This window comes from Pelophylax lessonae (genome assembly GCF_965119305.1).
Source record: "Pelophylax lessonae genome assembly, chromosome: 5".
In the NCBI taxonomy this organism is placed as follows: Eukaryota; Metazoa; Chordata; class Amphibia; order Anura; family Ranidae; genus Pelophylax; species Pelophylax lessonae.
In genome coordinates this window covers 208,938,447-208,965,424 of record NC_138772.1, presented here as the reverse complement: position 1 = coordinate 208,965,424, position 26,978 = coordinate 208,938,447, and the positions used below count along the sequence as shown (strand labels likewise).

At 43.0% G+C, this 26,978-nt stretch overlaps 1 protein-coding gene across 1 annotated transcript in view; it reads right to left on the bottom strand.

Moving 5' to 3' along the window:
• The window catches only part of STK17A (serine/threonine kinase 17a), a 58,021-nt gene that overhangs the window by 7,230 nt on the left and 23,813 nt on the right, over positions 1-26,978 (bottom strand). Inside the window, exons 2-3 of the mRNA XM_082259305.1 lie at positions 24,078-24,290; positions 4,450-4,594 (exon numbers count right to left, since the gene is read on the bottom strand). Coding sequence (XP_082115431.1) covers positions 4,450-4,594; positions 24,078-24,290 — 358 coding nt within the window. The remainder of the gene's footprint in view (positions 1-4,449; positions 4,595-24,077; positions 24,291-26,978) is intronic.

Genomic DNA, 26,978 nt, shown 5'->3' with positions numbered 1-26,978 from the left:
CCTTGCAGTTTTGCAGTCGGCTTCTCACTGTGTATGTGCGAGCTGCACTGTACTTGTGAATGCTTCACAATTCTTCTGGGACAGGAGATGCGTCCCAGAAGGCTGTGGGAGTAAGAGGTGGAAGGAATTTCTATTTGAATCACCACTGTGATTAGACAGAAAGTGGGAGGGGGTACCTGTCAAAACCAGGTAACTGCTCAACCCTCCAAAAGTTCCAATTGTTAAAGAGGATGGGGGGGGGGTAACGATGCAAACAAGTAGAACTTGCCTTTTTGGGTGAAGTTCCACTATAAAAGTTATAAAATACAGCAGACAAGTGGTGTGAGTAAGTAGTGTACATGTCCAAGGTGTTTTTCCAGTGTAAAGCCCTTCTCTGAATTGGACCTTACTGTTCAAGTAGATGAAAGCAAGAGGGTCGCTGGTTCGAATCCCAACCCCGACACTACCTGCCTGGAGTTTGTATGTTCTCCCTGTGCCTGCGTGGGTTTCCTCCGGGTACTCCGATTTCCTCCCACACTCCAAAGACATGCTGGTAGGTTAATAGGATCCTGTATAAAATTGGCCCTACTATGTATGTATGAATGTGAGTTAGGGACCTTAGATTGTACGCTCCTTGAGGGCAGGGACTGATGTGTATGTGCAATGTAGATGTAAAGCGCTGCGTAAATTGACAGCGCTATACAAGAACCTGAAATAAATAAATGAATGTAGTGCTCTACTGATAACTCCTTGCTTGAAATATCTTCTCCGTATACTGTTCTGAACCGAGATTAAATCTGCAAACTGGACTGTTGTGTTCCCTTACAGCTGCACCCTAGCAATTACAGCACTGTCAAAACTTGAACTGCTTACTCAACCATAATTAACAGCAACCAGACTCCTGAAATGTATGTATACATGACTAAGCATTTACAGGAGATGATCGAAGAGTTAATTAAATAAAAAAAGAAAAGTACCAAAATAATGGTTTTTCAATTCTCCCATTTTTGTTTGGATTTGGTGACAATTTGTGTGTCTATGGTATATGGCACTTTTCCACTGCAAGTACCGGCTCGGCTCTACTCTGCCCTGCTTGCTTTTCCACTGCTGGTTCCGCATGGTACGGTTCGTTACGGTATTGGTTTGCTTTTCCACTAAAGTAGTACTAAAGTTAAGTGGGTGGGATAACAACGGGGTGGGTGGGATTCTCTGACCAATCAGTGGCTAGTAGTGACTGCATGCAAAGGATTGTGGGATATGGTACCTCTTGGAACCACAATTGAGTAGGTACTGTTTTTGAGAGCCGTACCGTTCGGTTCCATGCAGTGGAAAAGCGCCACGTACCGAACCGTTCCTACACTATACCATGCGGTACCAGCAGTGGAAAAGCACAAAAGCGAGCCGAACCGTTCGGTTCCATGCAGTGGAAAAGCGCCATTTGACTGATCAGACAGAATTACCCGAACAGGATTTGTGGGGGGCAGAGATGAGCCAGATAGGAGTACTGTACAGTGCAGATACCCATTTGAAAGCGTGACTAAGGAGCAGGCCCTCAGATTTACTATTTGCTCAAAAAGATTTTAACATAATTTGGATCACAAACACCACAGTACATTCTCTTCTTCTCACACCTTGCTTTCTTGATCTACCCCCTAAATAAATCCCTCACAAAAAATATGCTACATTGTTCAGAATTTGATCCATCTCATTATTACAGGATAACACATTAGGGATCAAAACTGAAAACACAGTAACAAACTAGAGAAAAAAAATACAATAAATGAAAGCTTCAAAAACAGTCATGTTCATTCAGGTAAATGCCAATTCTAGCCATAACTGGAGGGCCATGGGTAGAAACTTATCCTGTAAAAAGGATACTACAAAAACTAAAAGTAAGGACCAGGTAAGAATATGACTTGTTCATTAGCCAGAATTGTCACTAGGTAAATGTTCTTCGAGTAGCAAACAGTTCAGCACAAAGTATTAATTCAATAATGCTGATTCTTCACAGCTGCAGGTTACAATCTGAAAGGGATTTGTCAGATCAGCAGTTGCCTGTCTCACTAGAACAAGCTCTGCAGCCACTGGATCAGTTATAGAAACGCTCTTCCTCTCTTTAAAGGCTAAGTCCATCTTTAAAAAAATAATTAAAAAAAAAGAATAAATAAATGCATATTTTTGCAGGAGAAAAGGTGTGCGATTATTATTTTTTTTTTTTTTTTGCAAAGAAGCCCAAGCAATAGCAATCAGTGGATCACCAGGCTCTGGCAGACTCTCCCACCATCCCCATGTCCTTACTGGGGTATGGGATTACAGTTGGAGAGCTGGAGGAAGGGTCTACGAATGTGGCAATCACAGTGTTTGTGTTCCATTGACAATTACAAGTCTGCCACAGTGACATATGGGACCTGTTGCTTGTGCATTCAAAGATCTCCAAATAAAATAATCCAATTGTGTATGAGAAGCCCTACACAGCCACACAGATTTCAATTGGAAAACCGCTGTGGAGGGGGAAGAAACCTCTTACCTCTCAAGGAGTTAGAAAGGGGCATATTTTGGAGATGTTACTGAGGTGAAGTCTGCAAGATTTGGACAGCAATTGGATTTGGGGCTGAAAGGACAGGTCAGAGTCCAGGATTACACCTAGCACCCTGGCATGAGGGGAGGGACTGATGGCTATATTATCGATCTTGATGGAGAAGTCAGGGGGTAGGGGACGGAAAAAAAAAAATATGAGCTCGGTTTTAGAAAGATGGATTTTGAGGAAGTGGTGCGACATCCATGCCGATATGTCAGTTCATAATGTAAGAGGAGACTAAAGGATAGAGGTAAGGAGTAGAGAGATAGATTTGTGTGTCATCAGCATAGAGATGGTACTGGAAGCTATGGGAGTTAATTAATTGAACAAGGGAGGAGGTGTAAATAGAGAAGTGGAGGGGGTCAGAGGACAGAGCCTTAGAGGTACCCCCACAGAAACAGGAACTGGAGGAGGAAACCGTTATAGGTATAACACTGAAGGAGACTGATGGGTAGGTTGGAGGAGAACTAGGAGAGAGCAGAGCCTTGAAGGCCAAGAGTGGAGTTTTTTGAGGAGGAGGGGATGGTCAACAGTATCAAAGGCTGCAGAGAGGTCTGGTAGTGGGAGAATGGGGTAGTGGCCATTGGTTTTAGCAGTTAGTAGATAGTAGATCATTAGTGAGTTTCAGTAGGGCAGTTTCAGTGTAATGTAGTAAGCAAAAGCCAGACTGTAAGGAGTCAAGAAAGTTGTTGTCAGTGAGGTAGGAGCTCAGACAATTGTCGATTAAGCGTTCTTAAAGTTTTGATGCAAAAGGGAGAAAGGAGATGGGTCTTAAGTTGTTCAGGCTGGTGAAGTCCAGTGAGGGCTTTTTAATGCTGGGGGTGACCAGGACATTTTTTGGAGGGGAGGGGAAGGTGCCAGTAGAGAGGGAGAGATTGAAGAAATGAGTGAGGGAGCATAGGGTAGAAGAAGAGGGTGACTGTAGTAGTTTTACCACAGGATCCAGGGCACAGGTGGTAAGGCGGGCTTCTGAGAAATCTTTAGCGACCTCTTCGGTAGTAGCAAGGTCAAAACTAGGAAAGTGTTGAGAGTGGATTTGTACAGGGTATATTAAGTGGGATAGATGTCTTTGCCATGGAGATGCCCCCACAAATTGCATCAATCTGGTTTTTAAAACAGGTAAGCAGAAGGTTTCCAGGCCACCAACACAGATGAAGTGCACCAGTCCACCTCACTACCAGGTTTAGAATGCAGGCGATATAGCTATGCCTATGTGAAAAACGTATCTGCATATCAAGCCTTAACAAGCCTTGACTTCGTTAATGGGCTATACCTTGAAGGCCTCTTTCACACTGGCAATGACATAAAGGCATTCTAGGCCATTCTAAAAACGCATACAAATGTAATGAATTTTAAATAAAAAAAATTCACACTACGTTTACCTGGGTTCAAGTGTATTCAGTTTAGCAGAAAATTAAATTCTGTGCTTTTAGGGACAGTTTAGATACCCTGAATACAGATCAGAGAATGTGATCTAGGAAGCAAAAAGGGTAAAACTAAATGCAGGAGTGCTAGTGTGAATGTAGCCCAAGCTGTTAAGACTACTGAAAAAGGAGCTACTTTACCATTTTCATTTTAAACTTTGCTCTTAAAACAGACCTTACCATCAAAATAATAAAGGAAGGCACGTAATTCACATTGAAAGGTTATTTATAGTAATAAACAGTAATTTTTTTAACATGAAGAATGTTCCATCAAGACTATTTGAGAGCTGCTATCACCTAACACAAAAGCATTATTGTAGTTAAAGCATCAGATGTTTTTGTCCTTCAGCTAGGTATAAAATGGTTTCCCCACAGCTTTACAAATGATGTAACATTAGCCTAAATCAGAAGAACCATTGATAGAGGACAACGGAATACCTAAAATAGATCCTATTGAATTGTGCATACCTTCAGGTCAAGATGCACCACATTGTGCCTGTGCAAAAACGAAACTCCCTTTAAAATCTGCCTCATGAGCCGCTGGACATCCTTCTCTTTAAAAGCCTCTTCTCTTTCTGCTACACACTGGTTGAAGATTTCACCACCAGCCGCACTATGGGAAAAAACACAAACCGTTATAAAAAACTTGGATGTATACTTTGGCTGTCAACATGTAAAATATCCACAAAACAGGCATACCATATTAAACCAGTAGCACAGTTTCTCAACTGGGGCTCTGCCGTGATCTACCTATGCATCAAAAACAGGCATCTGGTAGATCGTGTCCCCACAGTAATCTCCTCCTACTGCAGAGTAGCACAAACATTGTCCTGTGCTGGAAAAGGTCGGTGTAGCTGGAAGTGCTCTGGGGTCTCAGCTTGCAGTCTACAATTATCATATTACAGGCAACCACACTAAGTCTAGGTTTCCCCTAATGCGACTTGACATGCGACTGTGGACACAGTCGCATGACAAGTCACAACCCATTCATTTCAATGGCAACTGTTCCCATCTATGCAACTTTGAAAATGTACCTGCACTACTTTGATGCAACTTTTGATGGGACTTTGATCCAGAGAGTGTAACACAGGATCAAAGTGGCGCTCTCAATATTGGAAACGTAGACTAAAGCTCCATTTACACTAGTGTGATTTGTCATGCGTCTTTGAAAATCAGCTGCCTTGAAAAAAAAGGTACCTGCACTATTTTGATGCAACTTTGATCCAGGCACTCCAAAGGACGCACTCCAGCCTAGTGGCTACATTTTCACTAGTGCGACTCCAAGTTGTGGGATTTAGAGTGACTAAGTGCAGCTTTGATCCAACTTTACACTCTCAAAATCAAAGTCGCATCAAAATAGTGCAGGCACCTTTTCAAAGTCACATAGATGGGAACGGGTGTATCAGTCTAAAAAAAAAACTTTTAGAAATGTTCCTTTGTACCTTCCTTCATATACTGCGTCTCTCAAATGAGGCTAGGATGACAGGAGGAGATCATGTTCTGTGAAGGATAGGAGGGATAGGGGTGGGGCTGAGCAGGTCTAGGCATGCCTGTCTAAGATCGACAACCTTTTCAGGAAGTGAAAAGCAGCTTAGAAAATTCAGATAAGCGTTGTCGGTGAACAAGAAGAAGACATTTGTCTAGTTTAAATAAGACTTTCTAAGCTACACAAGCAGCTAGCCAGAAAATGAATAATATCAAAGATATTTATCCAGTGCATTTTTGGACTGGACTGGAGTTTCCCTTTAAGTGACCACAGAAGTATATCTAAAGTCCCAAATTCAATCCTCTTTAATCTTTCTATTTACTATACTGGGATGATACTTTGTCACAGTGATTAGTTAAGGTATACTTCATTCCACATATCCTACTATATAGCTACTCAAATATACAGGTACAAATATTTACACTGCAAGTGATACTCTGTACCCCTAACACATTTATCCACAGGATTACCAGATTTCACATACGCCATCCCATAAACCATTGGAGAGGAAAAAAAAAAAAAAAATGTTCATGTTACATTGAGTTTTCTTCAATTTGTCGTTTGCCGTCTGTAAAAATGTATCCAATTTAGGAATTACTAGAACATTTATAGATGGTGAACCAGAAAACATTTCTGATAAGGTTCCTATTTATGAAGAGGGAAACAAAAAGCTACAGAGCTAGGATTTGCATCGTTCTCAGAGACAGCTTCTGCAAACATGGAATAGAGCCTCGGCAATATTACAATGGAGGAGGCCTACAGCAATGTCAAACAATGAGAACAGCTTGTGTAACTGGTTACATCATCCCTTTGCTGGTTTAACGAAGGGACTAAATGAAGAGCCAGAGCTTGTGAAGATGAAAACATACACGCTTTCCGAATTACAATGGAATTACCATACTATTCGTAGAAGGCACAAAGTTACACATTCATTACATTGTATTAAAAAAAAAAAAAAAAAAAACCACACTTACAGGCCAAGTTCACCTTTATGGAATAGAAATGCACATTTTTTTTTTTTTTTCTCTACAAAAATAAGTACATAATTTTTTGTACGGCCGCATTTGGTAGATCTCCGGTGCAATGTGGACTCCTATAGACATAATCTTCCAGTTTTTATTTTAGCCCATATCTCCGTAGATGCGGTTTGAAAGCTAGAGGACATGCTGGTAGACTACGAGAGTGCTCATCAGCACCCCCTGCAGCCCACTGAAACTACAAATCTGTCTGCCGCAGTCGAAGACTGTAATCGTTTATTCATTCACAGCAATCTGTGAATGAATGAATGAATGAATGAATGACTGACTGACGTGGCTATATGGACGGAGCCCCACAGTGCTGGATGGTTTTTAAAAAGTAGACAGTGGGTACAACAGGTCAAAGAACCCCCTCCTGCTGTTACTTGGGACATTTGAGGCAGGAGCGGAAACATGTTATTTGTTCCACCTCAAAAAAAAGAACATGTCCCAGCCTTTAAGGACAGTAATTGGGAGGATACACAGATCAGCTCTGAATTCTTGCCTGCGGCGCTAATCAAGTGGCTTTTATCCAACACGGTGGTTGACAGAAGTCTATCAGTAGATCGACTTCTATTCAAACGCAATGGCCACACGTGGATTGAAATTCAGCCATTCTCTGTTGAAGCAACCAAATCTTGATTCCTGTATGGCCAGCTTGAGACATTACATTCAGAAGATTCCAGGCAGCCATAAGAAATATGCAGCAGCAGTCAGGGTGACAGTCAGCATTTACCTTGGGCATTGCCAAAATTACTTGCACAACAATTTATAAGAAACATGTATAACGAACGCCCAGTCATGGCTGCAGCTCAGTGTATAAAATCATACAGAGAGCAGTCAGCAACTTCAGGTCGAAAACACCAGAATGGTTTTCGACCTTGGTACAATTGGTGGTGCTAACCAGGCTTAATCTCCTGGGGTTTAAAACACACACACACACACCTTTGCAGTTTACCAAAAATGGTGCAAACAAAAAAATATCCAGTGAACGGCAGTTCTGGGGATGGAAAGACCTTGTTGATGAGAGAACTGGAGGAAAATGGTTTGTGCTGGCAGAAAGGCTATTGTAAATCAAATAACCACTTTTTACAACTGATGAGCAGAAAAGCAACTCGGAATTGACACATTTAACAAGGAGGTGGATAGACTACAGTAGCAGCAGACCAGGTCATTGGATCCTAAAGCAATACAACACCATTGGGATATAGTAGAATGACAGATTCACAGAATGAACGTTCAGCTAAATCTGTAGAAATGACATGATACAATCATTTCAACCTGGACTGGAATCTCAAAATGGAATGTTTGTGCAATGTGGAATCCATGCCACAAAGAATTGAGGCTGTTTTGATACACAGATATTGATATACTATTAGTATAGTACTACTAAAACTGCTTAGGCCCCGTTCACATTGCCGCGATCCGACTCTGGGGGGGGCGACCTCCGAGGTCGCGGTGCGAGCCGCGACCTCGGAGCGGCCGCCACAGACTTCATAACATTGAAGTCTATGGCGGTCGCCCCAAAGAAGCTCCGGACCCTTTTTCTAAGTCGGAGCGACTTGTGTCGCTCCTATTAGAACGGGTCCGCAGCTTCCCTATGGAAGGCGACCTACGGCGACCTGTGAGGCGACCAGGTCGCCTCACAGGTCGCCTTAGTGTGAACGGGGACTCAGTGAGTGTAGTTGCCAAAAAACTTTTGTTGCATTAATTTGTTTGACAAAAATACCACAGTATTTATTACCTTTAAAGCAGTATTCAATCCAAAAGCAAACATTGGATTGTGAATTACCATTTCTTAGATGCGATGGCTGCATCAGTTTCCTTTTTTAGGCTTTCATTTCATTTTCATCTGGTGATCCAGCCAGTAAGTTTGTTGTTTAACAGGAAGATCTCTTGCAGTTACAGGGATGAGACAGACCATTTACACTGGCAGAGGCGGCACAGTGGTGTAGTGTTGAACAAGAAAAAAGGAAATTACCTGTATACGGTACAGTAGTAGTTGTCATTACAAACCAGCAAAAGACATCCTCCTGTGTCATTTTGATTGCCCCCCCTCTGATCCTCTTGTGCCATTTTAAGTGATCCCACTCCCCCCACCCCTGTGCCAGTGGACACCTTCACCAGACATCCACCCCACCCCTTTATCAGACATTTCCCCCCTACCTCAGTCACCCCTGTGTGTCCACAAAATGTGTCTGACTCATGTCCCGCGCGACTCACTGTCTAATTGGGAGTCAGCCAGACTCCGTCAGGGCAAAGCGAGTAGCAGACGGCAGCTTGTCCTGGCAGCGGCGCAGGCTGTCTGATTAAAAGAGACCTCGCACTTTCCTGTCTGCTCCGGCTGCGCTGCGGCCAACAGTGAGCTGTGCGCTATGGTCCAGAGTTACGGTAGCTTCAGAGGGGCCTTATTATCGGGGAGACCTTATGTTCGGGGGGGGGCCTTATATTCAAGCGAGAGGCAAAACTAAGTCTTACTTTCAGGGGAAACAGGGTACATACATACATACATACATATATTTCTGTAAAATAATAATGACCATATAGAAGAATGGGATCATAAAAGTACTCTACTGAACTTGGCCTAAATATACGCAATCATACAGTGCCAGAACTAGCTTCCAGCCTTTACAGAAAGTTTTTAGCATTTACTAGTCACTTTCTGTGAAAAGGTAAAGCATTAGAAAATTGCCATTGTGTCTTATCAGCCAATTATCAAATGACCACAAAATCCAAATGCATTTACAAGAGTGCCATCAAAATAGGATTGGTTTCACTGCTAACCAAATAAAGGACCTATTCTATATTCACAACGCTTCTGTTCTGCGTAGTTTTCATATGGCTCTCTGGGGTCATGTAATGCAAACACTAAGAAGTGTGCAGGAAGGAAGAAATTGATGTATTGTATACAAGGGAACAATAGGACAAGGTGTATCTCAAACAAAAGAATCTCAATTAGGCCTGTTAGTCAACAGCTGCACAAAAAGCTGTCCAAACAACCTAAAAGATCATCTATTTCCAGCTAGGCAAAACCTACAAGATCGCTTCTTTATCAGAAAAAGGACTTCAAAAATAATGACCAACGTAGCAATGTTTTTATATAGTCAGTAACCATGAAAAGTCAAGAATCTGTCTTAGAAGCAGGCTACTGCTGACTTCCAATTCTGAAGATTGTGCAGGTGCCTTCACACAATGCAGAAATATTCTAGTAACAGGAAAAAAAAAAAAAAAAAAAAAAAAAAAAAAAAAAAAAAATCGCCCCTTGCAATCTTAAAGCTAGCCATAGATGGGCACACTTTCAAAGAAAAATTCTTAGAAAAAGCAGGATTCCAAAAAAAAAAAAAAAAAAAAAAAAAAAAAAAAGAAGATTGTTTGACCCACTAATAATTAGAAAAAAAACAGAGGTTTGTTTTCTACTGCAGTGACAAGAACATTCGAAGGAGGGGGATGGAATTTTTTTCTTTTAAACATTTTTAAACAGTGTATGTTTTTTTGTCAGTAAAGTGCATTCTTTCTAAAATCAAAATGTTAAAAAGCAAACAAAATCTTTTGAATGGCATTCAAATCTGAGAATTTGTGTACAAATTTCATTCAAAATTCTTAAGATCTATGGCCAGCCTAACAGGCTAGCTGGTGAAAACAAATTCAATAATACAGATAGCTTTATCAATAGGTAAATACTTAGAGATATTAAAATTATTCTGTTGCCAAGGGGTGCTGGGGGGCGGACAATTGTTTTTTTAACTTAATGCAGAAAATGCATTAAAAGATGCATGGGTTTATTTTTTTAGATTTATACTCACCTAGGTGGATGCAGCATCTGTCCTCCGGCGCCTCTACAATGAGAACCTGAGGGATCTTGGCTTCCATTGTGGTGATGCAGAGCCTGGACTGACTTCTGTGACATCAGCAAAGAGAGGACTTAAAAAAACGGGTAACAAGAATGCAGAACAAAACTGCACTCCTGTGATCCATAGGAGACAAATTACTTTCAGCCATTACAACCAATTTAACGGTCTTAAAGCGGAGTTCCAGCCTGACTGCACACTCACCTGTCCCACGGTCCAGCGATGCGCCGTCTTCTCCCTCTCTGCTCCGCGGCATCACTGATGTGGGCACCCGGCTGTGACAGTTTGCGGCTTCACAGCCGGGTACGCACTGCGCATGCGCGAGTTGCGCTACGCGTCGTGATTGGCGGCAATCTTCTGGGACCTCTGACATGTCCCAGAAGATTGCAGGGAGGGAGAGAGGAGAACTTCCGCTCAGGGCGCCGCGGCGCTCTGAGCGGAAGTGGGAACGGGTACCTGTCAAAACTAGGTACCCGCTGCCCCCCCCCCCCCAAAATGACATGCCAAATGTGGCATGTCAGGGGGTTAGGACTATTTAAAGCGGAAGTTCCACTTTTGGGTGGAACTCCGCTTTAATAAAAACTTCTTGTTTGCCTTTAACAGCACTGTATACACGCACATTTTTAGAAGAGGGTGCATCTGAAAACCTGATAAAGATTTTGAAGACACCACCATGAGGGAAGAATTATAAGGTTCAAATTTCATAGGGGCCCCTTGTCCATTCACAAAATGCCTTTATTGTGTGAACAGACAAGGGAAGAACAGGGGCAGATTATCTTCCCTGTAGGGTAGCCACTACTCTCATTCTTGCAGAGGCGTCTGCTGCTCTGTAGTTTCATGCATTTCGGAAAGTACAATCTGGACCTAGACCTAGAGTAGTCATTATTAAAGGCAACTTCTCTGAACACACCAAAAGTCCGAAAAGTTTTCCTAGAGTTGGGCTTTAGGCCTGCTCGCACTGCATAAAACACAGCAACACAGACTTCCCGACTCCTTTGAATGAATAGCAAACTAGCTTGGCCTGATCTGGTAATTTGCATCAATGAAATTATACATCACCTCAGTACAGTAGATGAAGTCACAGAACTTCTACAAAATGCCTGCTCCCAAAAAAACCTGGAGATGGGCTTTAAGAAAATCCCCTCTCACAAAATAAATCTGTGTATGGGAGACCTCAAACCAAAAGAAGAAGATTGACAGGCTACAAGCTGTCAGGATTACCTAGGGTCTCCTGAGAAGCAAATGCCTTTTCAGGAGACATCAGGTCAGTGAACCTTCGAGCCACAATGACAGCATTCATCTGAAGGATTCTACACTACTATTTTACTTCGTATTAATAAGTGCAAATATAGTACAAATTTTTTGTTCGAATACTTTTTTTTTTTTTTATAGTACCCATATCCCAACCCTACGGTTTCATGCATATTGTACATAAACATTTCTCTAGAGCTATTGTAATTGCAGAAAAATCTGCTAAGGATAGCTGTAATGTCCAAGCTGTCACATAGAGCAGACTGCCCCATTACTTAATACCTTCGAATGAAGAGGAGCTTAGCCTGGCAGCAGAGACAGACACGTGCTGCTAGAGATGGCTTCAAATTTATCTGCATGTAATAAACCATAAAAAGTAGACACTGTTCCTTATATACAGAATTGGAAAAACACTACAGAACTACTTCAGCCTAAAACTAGCTTTTCCACAAATTTCTATAAAAACAGTTTAGCTCTCCAAATGTAACCAATTTTATTTACTCCTTTTTAAAAAGGAGCTAGTCTCCTACTCTAAAAAAAACACATTTATATAGTCCTAAAAACACTTCAATTTGAATATTCTCAGTATGGGCTCTTTCACATGATCCGCCTCCGTAGGCTGAGCCGGCGGATGACAGCTCCGTCTCTGCTTGCAGTGCGGAGAGGGAGGTGTCACAGCCACCGATGCTCTCTATGGGGGATCGGATGAGAGCGGACCGCCTGTCCGCTCTCATCCGATCCGATACCTGAACGATGGAAAGATAGGGTTTCCATCCGTCCAGATTTCACGGACAGGATCGGATACGGATGGCAGCGGAGGTGTCTCCGCTGACATCCGCTGCCCCATAGAGCTGCATGGAGGATCCGATCAGATCCGCCTAAAAAACTGACAGGCGGGCGGATCTGATCGGACCGCCCGTGTGAAAGAGCCCTATTTCAGTATTGTAAATAAGTTGCCTACTTGCCAAATGTCTAAGTTAGTTGTCCTGCATGAAATGCTGACGGCGGCCATCTTAAGTGTGGGCATCTGAAGCCAGCACCAGTGAGTTCAGGGATGCAGTATAGCTGGTGTACCCAGCGTGCACCTTCCAATCTTGCACATGCGCACTAGTGACAGTGCCTGGCACGCAGGCTGCTATAGAAGCGGTGGCGAAACAACACAAGATTATATTATTAGGCTCCCCGAAGGCTCCTTGGCTAAAGAACGCCAATATCCTAGAAGTCTAAGGGACGCTTAGGTGGCCGGAACCGAAAGTGTTGTCAAACTACATTAAAAAAAGGGTATTTATAAATAGAAAAAAACACGAAGGGTCCTTTTCACATGGGTATGTCCATTTTTCATCCCTTTTTTGTGGATGAAAAAATGGACATAATGCATGCCAATGGGATTGCGGATGTCAGCGGATGACCATCCACTGACATCCGATCTGCGTCCTTTCCTATTAGTTCTGTTTTTTGGAACGGAAGAGAACCCCATTTTTTCTTCAGTTTAAAAGAAACGTAACGGACGCAAAAATGGATGTCAGCGGTGTCATCCGCTGACATCCTTGCGTAATCCCATTGACATACATTATCCCTGTTTATCATCCCCAAACGGATGGGATGATAAACGGACATACGGACCGGATGACATAAGTGTCCGTATAAAAAAAAAAAAAAAAAAAAAAAAAAAAAAAAAAAATTATATTATATATATATATATATATATATATATATATATATATATATATATATATATATATATATATATATATATATATATATATATATATATATATATATATATATATATATATATATATATATATACACACACACACATATATACATACATATACACACACACACCACACACACATACATACATATATATACACACACACACACATACAGAAAAAAAAAAAAAGGGTCCGCTCCGTGTGAAAGGACCCCAAGAATATCCATTTAGCCCAATACTGCTATCCACAGAAATCTAGAGTAAGGTTTTGTCTGTGTCCGCCTCACTTTGAGATTAAAGGAGAAGTGTGGCCAAAGCTTTTTTTGGCCCTACTTCTATGGCTTACAGGAGTGCAGTTAGTAGTTCTGCACTCTTGTGAACCATTTTTAGCCTGACCAGGCTGAGAAAAGATCCCACTATAGTCGGGATCTTTCCATATGCCTGGATAGGCAGCTGGCTCAGCTGCTCCCTCCACAGCCCAGAACACCAGTGAGTGCTGGAGGAGAAGAGCAAAGGGCCAATGAGGGACAGTCATGGCCAGGGCCGGCGCCACCTGTAAGGCGAACCAGGCAGTCGCCTAGGGCGCCACTCAGCAGGGGGGCGTCAGCATTCTACTTGTTTCACTTGCACTGTCTGTCCGCAATGACTGAATGCCGCCGGCCGGGCGGCGCGGCGCCCCTCTTGCTGCTGTGCTGCTTAACCAGTACCATTGGCTCAGCCTCGGCGGGCGGCGGCGCCCTCGGCTCGGCTCAAATCATCATGTCTCTCTCAGTCTCTCTGTCACACACAGACTGTGACAGGCAGCGCAGCGCATGACGTAGGTCTCCTGGCTTCCAGCCAGCCTTCAGCGTCTGAAGGCTTTGCATCACAGTCTGCAGTGGAGGTTTCCCCTGCCCTGCCTGCCAATGACGTCGGGCGGGCGGGCGGAGCCGGGGAGGAGAGCGAGCGAGCGGGCGGGCGGGGGGAGGAGACCAGGCGGGCGCAGAGCGGGAAGGAACACGTTTTGAATCACAGCAGCAGATTCAGATAGTGCAAGAAGGACCAGTCCAGTCCCCGCCCCCGGCCAGACCCCCAGATCCAGGAAGATAGAGAAGGAAGAAGATCCAGGAGAAGAGGACCTGTCCGACCACCTGGTGCCATTTTGAACACACATCAAACGTGAGTGAAAATGTGCATTTTAAATGGGTATATTCAGTGAGGGAGGGGTAACATTACATTTATCCTTGGGATGGAGTATACTGTAATTGTTTTATTGTGGCTGTTTTAAAAAATCTTCTCTACTTCTCTTGTCTTGTGCTCGGCTCCCTATTGTATTCTGCCTAAGGTCCGGTTCACAATTATGCGATGCGGGAAGGCTGCTAATTCGCAGCCTGTTCCCGCATCGCAAACGCACCCCTGGCAGTTCACACTGCCATATGCGATACGCTGGGGGTGTCAATGAAATGTTAATGACACCCCCAGTTTGATCGCATATCGCAGTGCGATCTTTAGTGCCGGTTCACATATGCGCGGCTGCGGCGATCACATGTAATATCGGAGCGCACTGCTCCTTCATTACATGCGATCGGCTGAGCGATGCGAATTCAGCCATACACTTTGTATGGCTGAAATTCGCACTGCACCCGCAGCAAAGACGCACAGGACCCTTTTTTTCAGCCGCATCAGGATCGGATCGCATGGTGGTTCACACTTGTGCGATCCGATCCTGTGCGAACTGTCAGATCGCACTGCGATATGCGATCAAACTGGGGGTGTCGTTAACATTTCATTGACACCCCCAGCGTATAGCATATGGCAGTGTGAACTGCCAGGGGTGCGTTTGCGATGCGGGAACTGGCTGCATATTCGCAGCCTTCCCACATCGCACAAGTGTGAACCGGACCTTACAGTTAGCACAGAATCGGATCGCACAAGTGTGAACCACTGTGCGATCCGATCCTGATGCGGCTGAAAAAAAAGGGTCATGTGCGTCTTTGCTGCGGGTGCAGTGCGAATTTAGCCATACAAAGTGTATGGCTGAATTCGCACCACACAGAGATCGCATGTAATGAAGGAGCAGTGCGCTCCGACATTACATGCGATCACCACAGCCGCAATAATGTGAACCGGCACTTAGGACCGGTTCACATTAGTGCGATCACAGAGATCGCATGTAATTCGGAGCGCACTGCTCCTTCATTACATGCGATCTCTGTGCGGTGCAAAATCAGCCATGCAGTTTGCACTGTGAGATGCAATCTGATCTGGGGGTGTCATTAACTTTTAATTGACACCCCCCCCTGCGTATCGCATATGGCAGTGTGAACTGCCAGGGGTGCGGATGTGATGCGGGATCACGCTGAATATTCGCAGAATTCCCGCATCACACAAATGTGAACCGGGACTACAGGCGCTCACAGCTCATAGCTGCAGGTGAGCAACCATCGTAGGTCTATGCCGTTTTGTGCTTGAGGGCCAGCCTGTTGCACTTTATTTTACATTATGGCTTTTTGTGCTTTGGGGGGGGGGGGGGGGGGGGGCGGCAATTTTTATTTTGCCTAGGGCGCCAAAAATCCTTGCACCGGCCCTGGTCATGGCTCTCTCAGAGCACAGGGGAGAACAGAGCAAAGCAGCAGTGTTTGATGGCTCAGTTCTCACTGCAGTGCTGCCGGGGAACAGATGCAGCATTGGATCGATGCTGCATCCACCTAGGCGATAAAAAAAGTTTTTATTTTTTAAATAAGAAAAAAAAACAAAAAACAAACATACTTCTCGTTCAATAGTAGTAATGTGGGTATACACCATTGCACCATCATGGCTGATATTTCTATCACCTCATGGCATTTTACCTCAATTGAGATTTACTCTACTTTAAAGCGGAGTTCCGGGCACAGAAATGATTTTTTGATGAACATACCCCCGGGACAGTCAGGGCTAGCACATTCCACAATGGCTAGCCTCTGATCTGTCCCGGTTCGCACTTACCTTTTAGAAGAAATACTTACTTAGAAAATTTCTTCAACAGCGTTTCCATCTCTGTTGTGGGCAGCTGAAGCTGGCGCGGTCCTCTTCTCTGTCTTCTTCCGCGTCTTCGTGTCCCAGAATGCACTGCACCGGCCCCTCGTCACTTCCGGTGCGGCGCCGCATTCCTCCACAGCTTCTGGGCATGCCCAGAAGCTGTTTAGCAGGGGAATGCGGCGTCGCCCGGAAATGACGAGCGGGGCCGGTGCCGTCGCATTGATTCCTGGGAGCTATGACGTCTAGCTCCTAGGAATCATCGCGAGGCAGGAAGTGACGGGGTGAGCCGCGGCGCTGGAGGAGGAAGCAGTCATAGGTGAGTATTTACGATCTTCAATAAAAAGGTGAGTAAACAAAAAAAAAAAAAAAATAGTTTTTGTGCCCGGAACTCCGCTTTAAATGCTGAGCATGTGTAGCGGCCAAACTGAGGTTTTTAAAACAACTAAACCCTTTTACAGCCAAGGAAGCTGCCATCTTAACCTCTGATTCATCCACAGATGCTATGGTGCTACACGTGATCAACTACACCACTAGCTATTTGATGGCCTAACAGTGCAGTTGAAAGCCGACATAAGCACACTATTAAATGCACCAGTTATTAATGGCACCCCTCAAGAACCAGCCCACTGCTTGCATCAGGGCTGAGGGCTCTTCAGAAGTACTGAGGCAGGGTGCTATGATGTTTTCAGGAAGCTATGTATCACCCAGATAGCTATTTCCATCATTATTGCTTTTCATTGCATCGAAAAACAGCAGAGACCCACTGATAGCACTCCAAAAATAAGGTATGCAATTAAAAAGTTTAAAATTTAATAATTTCACATCACATCTTTAAAGAGGGAAACAGGAAGAACCAGAGAAAGCAAATATAAAAAAGGAGGAGGATTAAAACTACAGCTTTAAAAAGTGCACTTTAAATTATCTGCGTTATCCATAGTAAAAATAAATGTCAACAAAAGACAGACAATACCTATACAGCTAGGTGAGGAAAAAAAAAACCCACTATGTAAAAGGAATGTAAAATTTATGAAAGAAGCAGGTTCAAAGTAAAGCCACTCTCCAGCCAAGACATTGGTTTTTGATTTTGTATAGAGCAAGGAAGGGAGTAAACTATCAGGTTTGACCGGCTGTATGGGGTCACTGCTGGGAAGATTTACCTCCCTTTGTCTTGGTAACGAAGGAGAAGTAAAGAGTTCTCCCCAGTGGAGACACACAGCTCCTCAACCTACCCTATACAAGTGTGACCCAACTGGAGAGATTCTGCTCACATGGCAGCACGGAAATAAAAAAATCTCCTAAATGGCCACACAAACAATAAAAACCTGACAGATGTTTAACCACCTACAATGGTAGGTAGGAAAAAAAAAAAATATATATATAAAAAAAGGTTTTGGCAGCTGCTGTGCTTAAATAATTAAATTTAAGTGACTGCAACGCATTACAATTCAACACAAGCAAACATGAAACTTAAACAGAAGGGACCTCAAATTTTAAAATTTTTAACGAACAACCACATACAAAAAAAAAAAAAGTTAAAGAAAAATACTACATCTCTATAGATACATATCCATCTCAAAATTCAGCTACTAACATAGTTCGCACTTTTCACATTACACAGACTATCGCTCATTATGGGCTATCTTTAGCATGTGAAAGAACTAATGAAATGTAGGAAGGGAAGCGAGGTCGTTTCATACAGCAAAGCTGAACAGAAACGTACACTAGACTGACCCTTACATCCTCATTGTGAACCGCGAGTCTATTAATGTTTATGTACTGCAATTACCACAAGAGCTTAGCGTTCTTCGCTTTGACTGAGGGGCCACTGTCCGAGCAGCAGAAATGATGGGAAATCTTAGTGTTAATCTGGCACGGAAGAGTGACCCAGGATGTGCAGGTTAGGAGTGGATCAGATACAACAATCTGATAGCGTGTGAAGCAGATGCTGAATGTGGTCGTGTTTTACAAATTGTTTGTGTTTAGAGGGCGAGGACTGGGCACAGCGCCTAGGCACAAATGCAGCCCACAATGCATTCTTTCTTCATCTGGGCACATGGGGGGAACTGACAGTAAATTGAAAGCTACAGCAAATACAGCTTCTGGGGGCATTTGATAGCAATGTCCATCATTAACAGAGTAAGCAACTATTAACCTATAATGCTTTCTGTACTGAATTCTATAGAATTGAATGTTTTGCTTGTCACTCAGTGTGGGTGGTCTGCTAATGACTCAACTGATACTGTTGCAAACCTAGTCCCCAATAGTAGGATGAGCATGTTTGACATTTTTTTTGAGGTATTTCTTTTAGGGACACACATATTTATTTACTATATATATATAAATAATTTATTTATTTTTTTTTTTTAAATCTCCCTGCCATGCCACAGCCACACAGCCAAAGGCCTCTTTCACACAGGCAGTCTGATCAGGTCCACCTGTCAGTTTCTCAGGCAGACCTGATCGGACCCTTCAGTCTCCTCTATGGAGCGGTAATCTGCCGCCATCTGATCCTGTCTGCCAAAAACAGACGTATGGTGGTTCTATTTTCTATCCATCCCATGGATCGGATCAGATGGCATGGGATGGAAACAGACAGACGGGAGAGCGGGGTTTCTAGTCGTATTTATGTGTAAATTTAGTATCAGTTTTTTTTTTTTGTTAAATAAAGCTTGGTTGTTAAGTTTAAAAAAAAAAAAAAACTGGCCCCTAAATTTCAGGCAAATTTGTCAAGCTCTTTTGGTGAACCTCTGTATTCACTCTGGTGAAGTCTTCTCTTGATTGTTGACTTTGACACACATACACCTACCTCCTGGAGAGTGTTGATCTGGCCAACTGTTGTGAAGGGTGTTTTCTTCACCAGGGAAAGAATTCTTCGGTCATCCACCACAGTTGTTTTCCGTGGTCTTCCGGGTCTTTTGGTGTTGCTGAGCTCACTGGTGCGTTCTTTTTAAGGATGTTCCAAAGAGTTGATTTGGTCACACCTAATGTTTTTGCTATCTCTCTGATGGGTTGGTTTTGTTTTTTCAGCCTAAATGATGGCTTGCTTCACTGATAGTGACAGCTCTTTAGATCTCATATTGAGAGTTGACAGCAACAGATTCCAAATGCAAATAGCACACTTGAAATTAACTCTGGACCTTTTATCTGCTCCTTGTAAATGGGATAATAAGGGAATAACGCGCACCTGTCCCATTACTTTTGGGACCTTAAAAAGTGGGAGGCACATATACAAACTGTTGTAAAGCTGAAAGTCTGCAGTTACAGCACATCTTTTTGTTTAATTTCAAATCCATTATAGAGCCAAAAATATTAGAATTGTGTTGATGTCCCAATATTTATGGATCTGACTGTATAAAATAATTTTAGATTTACATTTTAGGTGAGAATGCATTTAACAAGGTCAGGGGCCGCAACATTTGGCTGAAGAAAGCATTAAAAATTATACACTGTTTTTTTTTCTCTTTAAGGAGTCACAGTGATCACCAGGATGGACAGTGGTCAGTTCAAAACCGATAGATGGAGATGGAAAGGGGGAGGGGGGGTTTTGGGGTCTTATCTTCCAGATTTGAATGGATATTTCAGAGCTCAGCTTTAAAAACCTGTACCTTTTCTGTATGTTGGCTGTATTGCATGTTAAAAATACCAGAGCCACACAAAACTAATATCTGGTTTAAAAAAAAAAAAAAAAATTCTGGTGAGCTTATTTTATTTAAAATGACCATGCTGAAGGCTGGAGGAACAGGCTCTCAAGCAGAAATAAAAGTTTCAGTTCTCCTCCAGCAATTCCCATAACTGTAATAAAGAATCCTGACTGAGAATGAGGCTAATTGGTCCTAGGCAACATATTGCTGAAGGTAAAAACGCAACTGCACCAATTTCTCCACCTGAGTTGCTGAGTGATGTGTGAAGCTGGAGTAGAAATTCAAACTTACTGGCTTGCAACCAAAATTATTAATTCAGGACAGACCAAAATTGAATGTGGATCTATATAGACAAAACTTTGTCAGAAGAACCTTTACCAGGTTTGTAATGCGGCCTTATCGCTGCTGAATAAACACATTTCATTTGTCTGGTCACCAGATGATGAAAAGGATGAGAGATCCCAAAGTTTACAGTTGTCATTTGAACAGAAGATATCTTTCAATGGGAACACAAAGTCCAGTTACTGACCAAGGAGGAGATTTTACCTTGCTTTGCATAGATTTCCTCTCATTTCCCGTGTCTCAGGGACAAGAAAGGGATCGCCGAACAGGACAGAATCAGCTTAAGAAGAAGAAAAAAAAACCCCAAATAAAACACAAGGGTCTCCATCACCAACATAAAAAGCACAGTAAAATAAACAGTTGTACAATGCTGCCAGAAACTGTGACTGCTCCTGGGAAAAGCAAGTTCCCTAATGCATGTCATTGCGCTCTTCAGTATCTTCCAGCACTGCCTCGCCAGTTTCCAACTCACAGCCCCGAGGCATGTGGGAGCATGCAGAGAGCTGCAGGGGTCTTTATGCTATAGATAGATACAGTATCTCACAAAAGTGAGTACACCCCTCACATATTTGTAAATATTTTATTTTAAAACTTTTCAGGTGACAACACTAAGTGCCGGTTCACACTAGGGCGACCTGTGAGGCGACCTGGTCGCCTCCCATAGGGATGCTGCGGACCCGTTCTAATAGGAGCGACACAAGTTGCTCCGACCTAGAAAAAGGGTCCGGAGCTTCTTTGGGGCGACCGCCATAGACTTCAATGTTATGAAGTCCGTGGCGGCCGCTCCGGTACTCTATTATAGCCTATAAATTTTGTCGCCTCCCCACAGAGCACCCCCCCTGGCCTGGGCTGGGACTCCGGAGCAGGGGGACTCACTGGTGGTGACTGGTCTGGCTCTGGAGTGGGAAATATTCTTGGGGGGGGGGGGGGGGGGGGCAATTGAGGGCGCAGATGTCCAAAATGAGTGTACTGGTACGCTAAGGTGCACAGAGAGGTGGCGGTATGCTCAAGAGCCATATTTGGAAGTGGCGGTACTGAGTACCAGTGCATACCGGCCCACTTAAAGCACTGCATCCAAATACATGAAAATGAAGGCACATTAAAAGTTTATTGAAATTTCTGCAATTACAATTTTAACGAACCAGAATATACATGAAAAAAGAAAAAAAAAAAAAAAAAAAAAGTATTGCATTAAGACATAACGTAGGGTTAAACATACATGGTAATAGAACATTAGTTTTCTCACTGAGTATGCTAGGGGGAGAAAGCTAGTCTAAGGAATACTGAACATTGAATTTAACCGCAGTTTTATTCTGGAAAACAGAAAAAAGTAGCAAATTGCAGTGGGTGGTCTACCAAAAGTGGCTGATTAGCTCATTCAGTCGGAAGCCCTCACTTCTTAATTCCCCTCCTGCACGCACAGCACACCTGACATTGTCATAACACTTCACACAGTGATACCGGGTGAGCAACATAGCTGAGGGCGTGTGACTAACACTGCTTGGGGGGGGGGGGGTTCTGTATAGTGCAATTACCAGCATTTAAAAGGGTCACCTGTGGAAACCAGTAAAAACACAAAAACAAACAGGGTATATCAAACCTAATCATATATATCCTGTGGGGGGGGGGGGGGGTGAACCTAGTAGGGGGGGGGTCCCGCATCACTCCACACAGTGAAGCCTAGTGCAATAAATCTATTGTGGCTTATAAACTACATAACCCCTGGTGTAAATAGGAGAACCCTACATCACCTGAAAAGATGCCACATTACCATATCCACTCAAAAACAGAAAACTGTTGTCCCAGGAAACAAAACTTAAACTGTATGCATCAAACATGCTTGAATCTACCTATGCAAGACCGAACGTCTATTAATGATTAGCTTCCCATTTGTTATGCAAGTGACAAGTGATGTGTGACAAAAGCAGAGATTACAGGACAAATATTCTTGCACGAAGGACATGAATTACTGCTTCAGTAGCAATCTAAAAAGTGGAAAATCAAGAACCCACCCCAAACAAGAAACCTAGAAAAAAAAAAATTTATATATTTTAATGTATGACTGGGAATCCTATTTCATTTAAAAAATGTGTAGTTTTGGCAAACATTTTGCACACATTTAGCAATACATACAAAAGCAAAACCAAAACCTAAAGGCCCCTTTCACACAGGCAGACCAATTGGGTCCACCTGCCAGTTTTTCAGGGGGACCCGATCGGACCATTTATTGCCCACTATGGAGCTGCAGATGTCAACAGACAGGGGTCCGTTGACACCTGCCAAGCCAAAATCTGTTCTGATCCTTTATGCTAAAAATAGACAGATGGGGAGATGCGTTCCCCATCAGTCTGATGGATCAGATAGCAGGCGGACAAGTAGTCAGTTTCCATCTGACTGCCCACAGGAGGAGAGAAGGCGCTGTCTGTCCTGCATAAGCAAAGTAGACACGGACGTGCACCTGCCTAACAAGGTTCAGCGGAGAGATCTTCTGTTGAGCAGGCAGATCTGCTGGCTGAGCCTGCCCATCTGAAATGGGCCAAAAAAAAAAAAGGGGGGATTTTGACAAAAAATCAATTTCTCTGATGTTCATTGACGGACACAGCTTCAGATCTTCGTAACCGATGGGACGTCCCAAAGCAGTGTTAAACATTAGGGGAGGGAACAGAAAAAAAATTCCCAAGGCCAACCAAGCAACAGGAGCTCAACCAAAACAACTAGAGCACACCTGGGAAAAAAAAAAAAAAAAAAAAAAAAAAAAAAAAAACTCTCGAAGAGGATCAGGTCCTCTCAACAGCAGCCTGCAAAACCTTGTGGCAAAAAGAAGCATCCGCAGATGCCAACAAATCCACTTTATAAAACCTTGTGAGAGTGTGCACCGCCTTCCAAACCTGTGTCAATGACGCCTGATGACAGAAAGCCCAGGAGGCACTGAGAGCCCGAGTAGAGTGCGCCTTAACAGGGAAAGGAGGAACATGACCCTTGATGGAATAGGCCTGAATTAGTCTGTCAGATCCATCTGGAAATGGTTGCAGAGGAAGCGGACAACCCTTTACGAGGCCCATCCGTGAGCACAAAAGAGAGTGACTTCCTGAAAGACTCCGTAGCTGTCAGGTACACCCTAATTGCCCAGGCCACATCCAAGGCATATTCCTTCGGATGTTTAGGCCCGGGACACAGGAAAGGCATCACAATGTCCTCATTCAAATGAAATTTAGAGACAACCTTTGGAAGGAACGACGGACAGGGGTGAAGAATCCCCTTATCTCTGTGAATCACCAGGTAATGTATAAGACAGGATAACGCCGCCAGTTCTGACACCCTGCACACAGAGGTGATACCACCAAAAAAGGCCACCTTCTGGTACAGCGTAAGCAGGGAAATCTCCCAAAGAGTCTCAAAGGGAAGCTCCTGGAGGACCAAAAGCACCGAAATTGAGGTCCCATGGCGACAGCGGAGCCCACACTGGAGGAAACAAATATCGGACACCCTGAAGAAAAAAGGTATGCTTGAGCATGAGTTCATTCCAATGGCCAGAATTATTATGCTGGCTAATGGAATAAATTATGCCCTAGTGCTTGACATGCCTAAACGCATTTGAAAAAAGCAGATTTAGGCGCATTTTTAAGGTCCTGTGTGCATGAGGATTGTGTATAGGCGCTTCCAAGCAGCCCCTAATGTTCAGAGTAGCTTGCTGGACTGTGGACATGAAAATGTTAACAGCAACAAGTATTCATGAAAAACTATTATTTATGTGCTATTTGCATGAGCAAGTCACACACACAAAGGAATGTTACTTACTATTCTAAGACCAGGATCATTTCAGTGGCGGTTTCATAGACTTCATGCAGTTTGATGACCCAAGGGTTCCCAAGGGCAAGTTCCAGTACTGCGATCTCGTGAAGGATTTCCATACGGCAATCCTGGCCCTTCCGCCGTTTTCTCATAATCTTTGCAGCATACTCCTTCTCGGTCTCTTTTTCAATACACTTTCGCACAACAGCAAACTTCCCCCTAAGAATAAAATGAAGGCATAAGAGGATTAGAGTATTCTCTTAAACCCAAGTCCACACAGAAACAAACTCCAAATTCCACCTATATATTCATTTGAAAAAGGAGTACCACATTCTAAAATAATCAACATACAATAATTTTCACAAGAGAAACTACAGGACTTTAAAAAAGTCATATAAAAAAAAACACATCTACATAAAGTAATTTTTTTCAGAACATTAAAATTGGTCATAAAAGCACATTTTCTCGATTGATCATCAATCTATAAAAAACACATATCACCTCTGATACCCCAACAGATGACAGCTTCGAGTAGAAATTTTTTTTACAGTCCAGGTTTCCATTATTATGAACAGAATCTTTGGGGTATTACCATTCAATGTGTTTCTCGGTCAGCAACGGCTTCTTGGGAGCAAGAGTGGGGGGATACTTATTTCATAGACTGCAACGATATGCAAAACAACTATATAGAATTTAAAAAAACAGGACAACTTCTCTGCTAATGGACAGGTACAGGTGCCCAGCATTTAACAGAGAGCCTCATCATCCAGCTGGAAAGGGGGACAAATAAGTTCTAGCATTGACGTTTTCCCCCCTTCTATTGCACAAAGCAGAATGGTTTCTCAAGTAGCAATGACGGCCAGTCACCACAGCAGCGGGCATTGCTAACCGAGGAACCATTTTGATTTGTGCAATGGGAGTATTAGGACAGCCATAGACAGATTTGAACCATGTACGGGAAGGCTGTATTTACCCAAGTTAATCAAAAGCGATCAACTTGGGTACAACCAGCCTGCTGGATTTTAAATGGGACTATTGCAAGCGGCTGTTATTAGGTCTTCTCCCGGCAGGGATGGCTTTCCTCCTGCCGGGGGAAGACAAAGGCTGAGTAGAAGGGATTCCTGCATTCGCACTGTGTTAATGGAGGGGAAACCCGTGGTTGCAGGAAAGAAATTTGCTTCATCTGTGGCCAGCCTTAAACACTTTGGTCTAGTAATAATGGACAAAGATTACGAGGCAGGTCCAGAGAGCACTTTACAGTCCCCTGCACAGTAGGTTTCCCAAAGGTTGCCATAAACCTAGGTTTTTCTATGCAAAAATTTTCAGTAATAACCCAACGACTACAAGGCACCTACAGACTCTACTGCTCAAAGCAAAATCCGGGGTAACAGCAATGAGTTTTCTGACCATCATTCTTCACCTGATAAGCTGGCACTGGAGCTGCATGGAGCGGACTTCCTCTGCCCCACACCACAGTTAAAAACTAACCACATACAGCTTAAACGAACGCAAATGAAGATATGCTGGCCATCACTACTCAGAAGGGAAAGGAGGGGGGGGGGGAATCAAACAGCTTAGCAAAACTGAACCACTGGCTTGCAATACTGATCAGCTACCCTGACCCACCTCTGCATTGACTAATCTATAGCAGACAGTAGCACATAATCATCAGGTTTATGCTCATTTAGTCACCAAACAGCAGTTAAAATGTGTATATACTATCCCCATAATCCCGTAACTCAGGTTATAAAATTGGATGAAGAACAAAAAAAAAAAAAAAAAAAAAAACACATTGCAATTGTTTATGCTGCACTGTTCTTTAGTAAACTGTCATCTAGTTACAGGTTTACATCTACATTATTTCTACTGTGCGGAAAAAAAAAAAAAAAAAACGAGAACGTGTCAGCATACCCAACAGTTCCCAAAATACATTCCCAGTGTCAGAGAAAATCCTGAACAACGCAATAATTATAAGCAAAACGGGGTAGCTTATCTATGGGAAATCAAAGTGTTCGAAAAGCGGAATATAAAACCAGCCATGGAAACTGGCAAATGTAAACATGCCTTTGTCGTGCACATTTCTGGAGCATGAAGTCATGCTTTGCCATAAAGACTTGTGCCTTCATCAGCCTAAACTGAATTGTACGCTGACCTACTTCTACGCAAGTAGATATACAAACACTGATTAACACAATCAGATTGCATGCTTGAAAGGATGGAAGCACACTGGCAAAGTTTAAAGCCATATGGTTGCCAGGTCCTCGCTAGAGAAGCTTTTCCCCTCAAAAGTCAATGCCTACAAAGTATATGCATAGATTGATCAGATGATTTATGACTCCAATTTCATGCAGAACACGGAAAAAAATAAATAAATAAGCTAAATTAACATACAGGTTCCTTTAAAATTTTGAATACTGCAGTTGCCTTAGTAGCAATTAAAACATTAAAGTGATACTAAACACAAACCGTTTAAAATTGCCTGTTAGCCAAAAAAAAAAAAAAAAAAAAAAAAAAAAAAAAAAAACGTAAAAACTTAAAACAAAACCTGGTTGATCCTGCCCTTTCCTGTAACCCACGTCGTGTGCCGACAACGATAATCATGGCTGCTGAGCTCTGACTACCGTGGTCAGTTTATGTCCCCTCTCTTGCTCTCCCCCTCCCTGCCTGTCAGTCAGCTCAGGAGTCTGTCTGTCTTCCCCCCACATAGATGTGGGGACATAGACCAAAAAAAAAAAAAAAAAAAAAGGAGATAAAGAGCAGCAGGATCAACCAATGGATTTTGAATACAGAAAAAAAAAAAAAAAAAAAACACACCACACACACACTGAATTTTTTTTTTTTTTAGCCATCTTTCCTGCTGGCTGAAAAGGCACAGGGATTGTAAAGTAACATTGTGCAGTCAAGGGA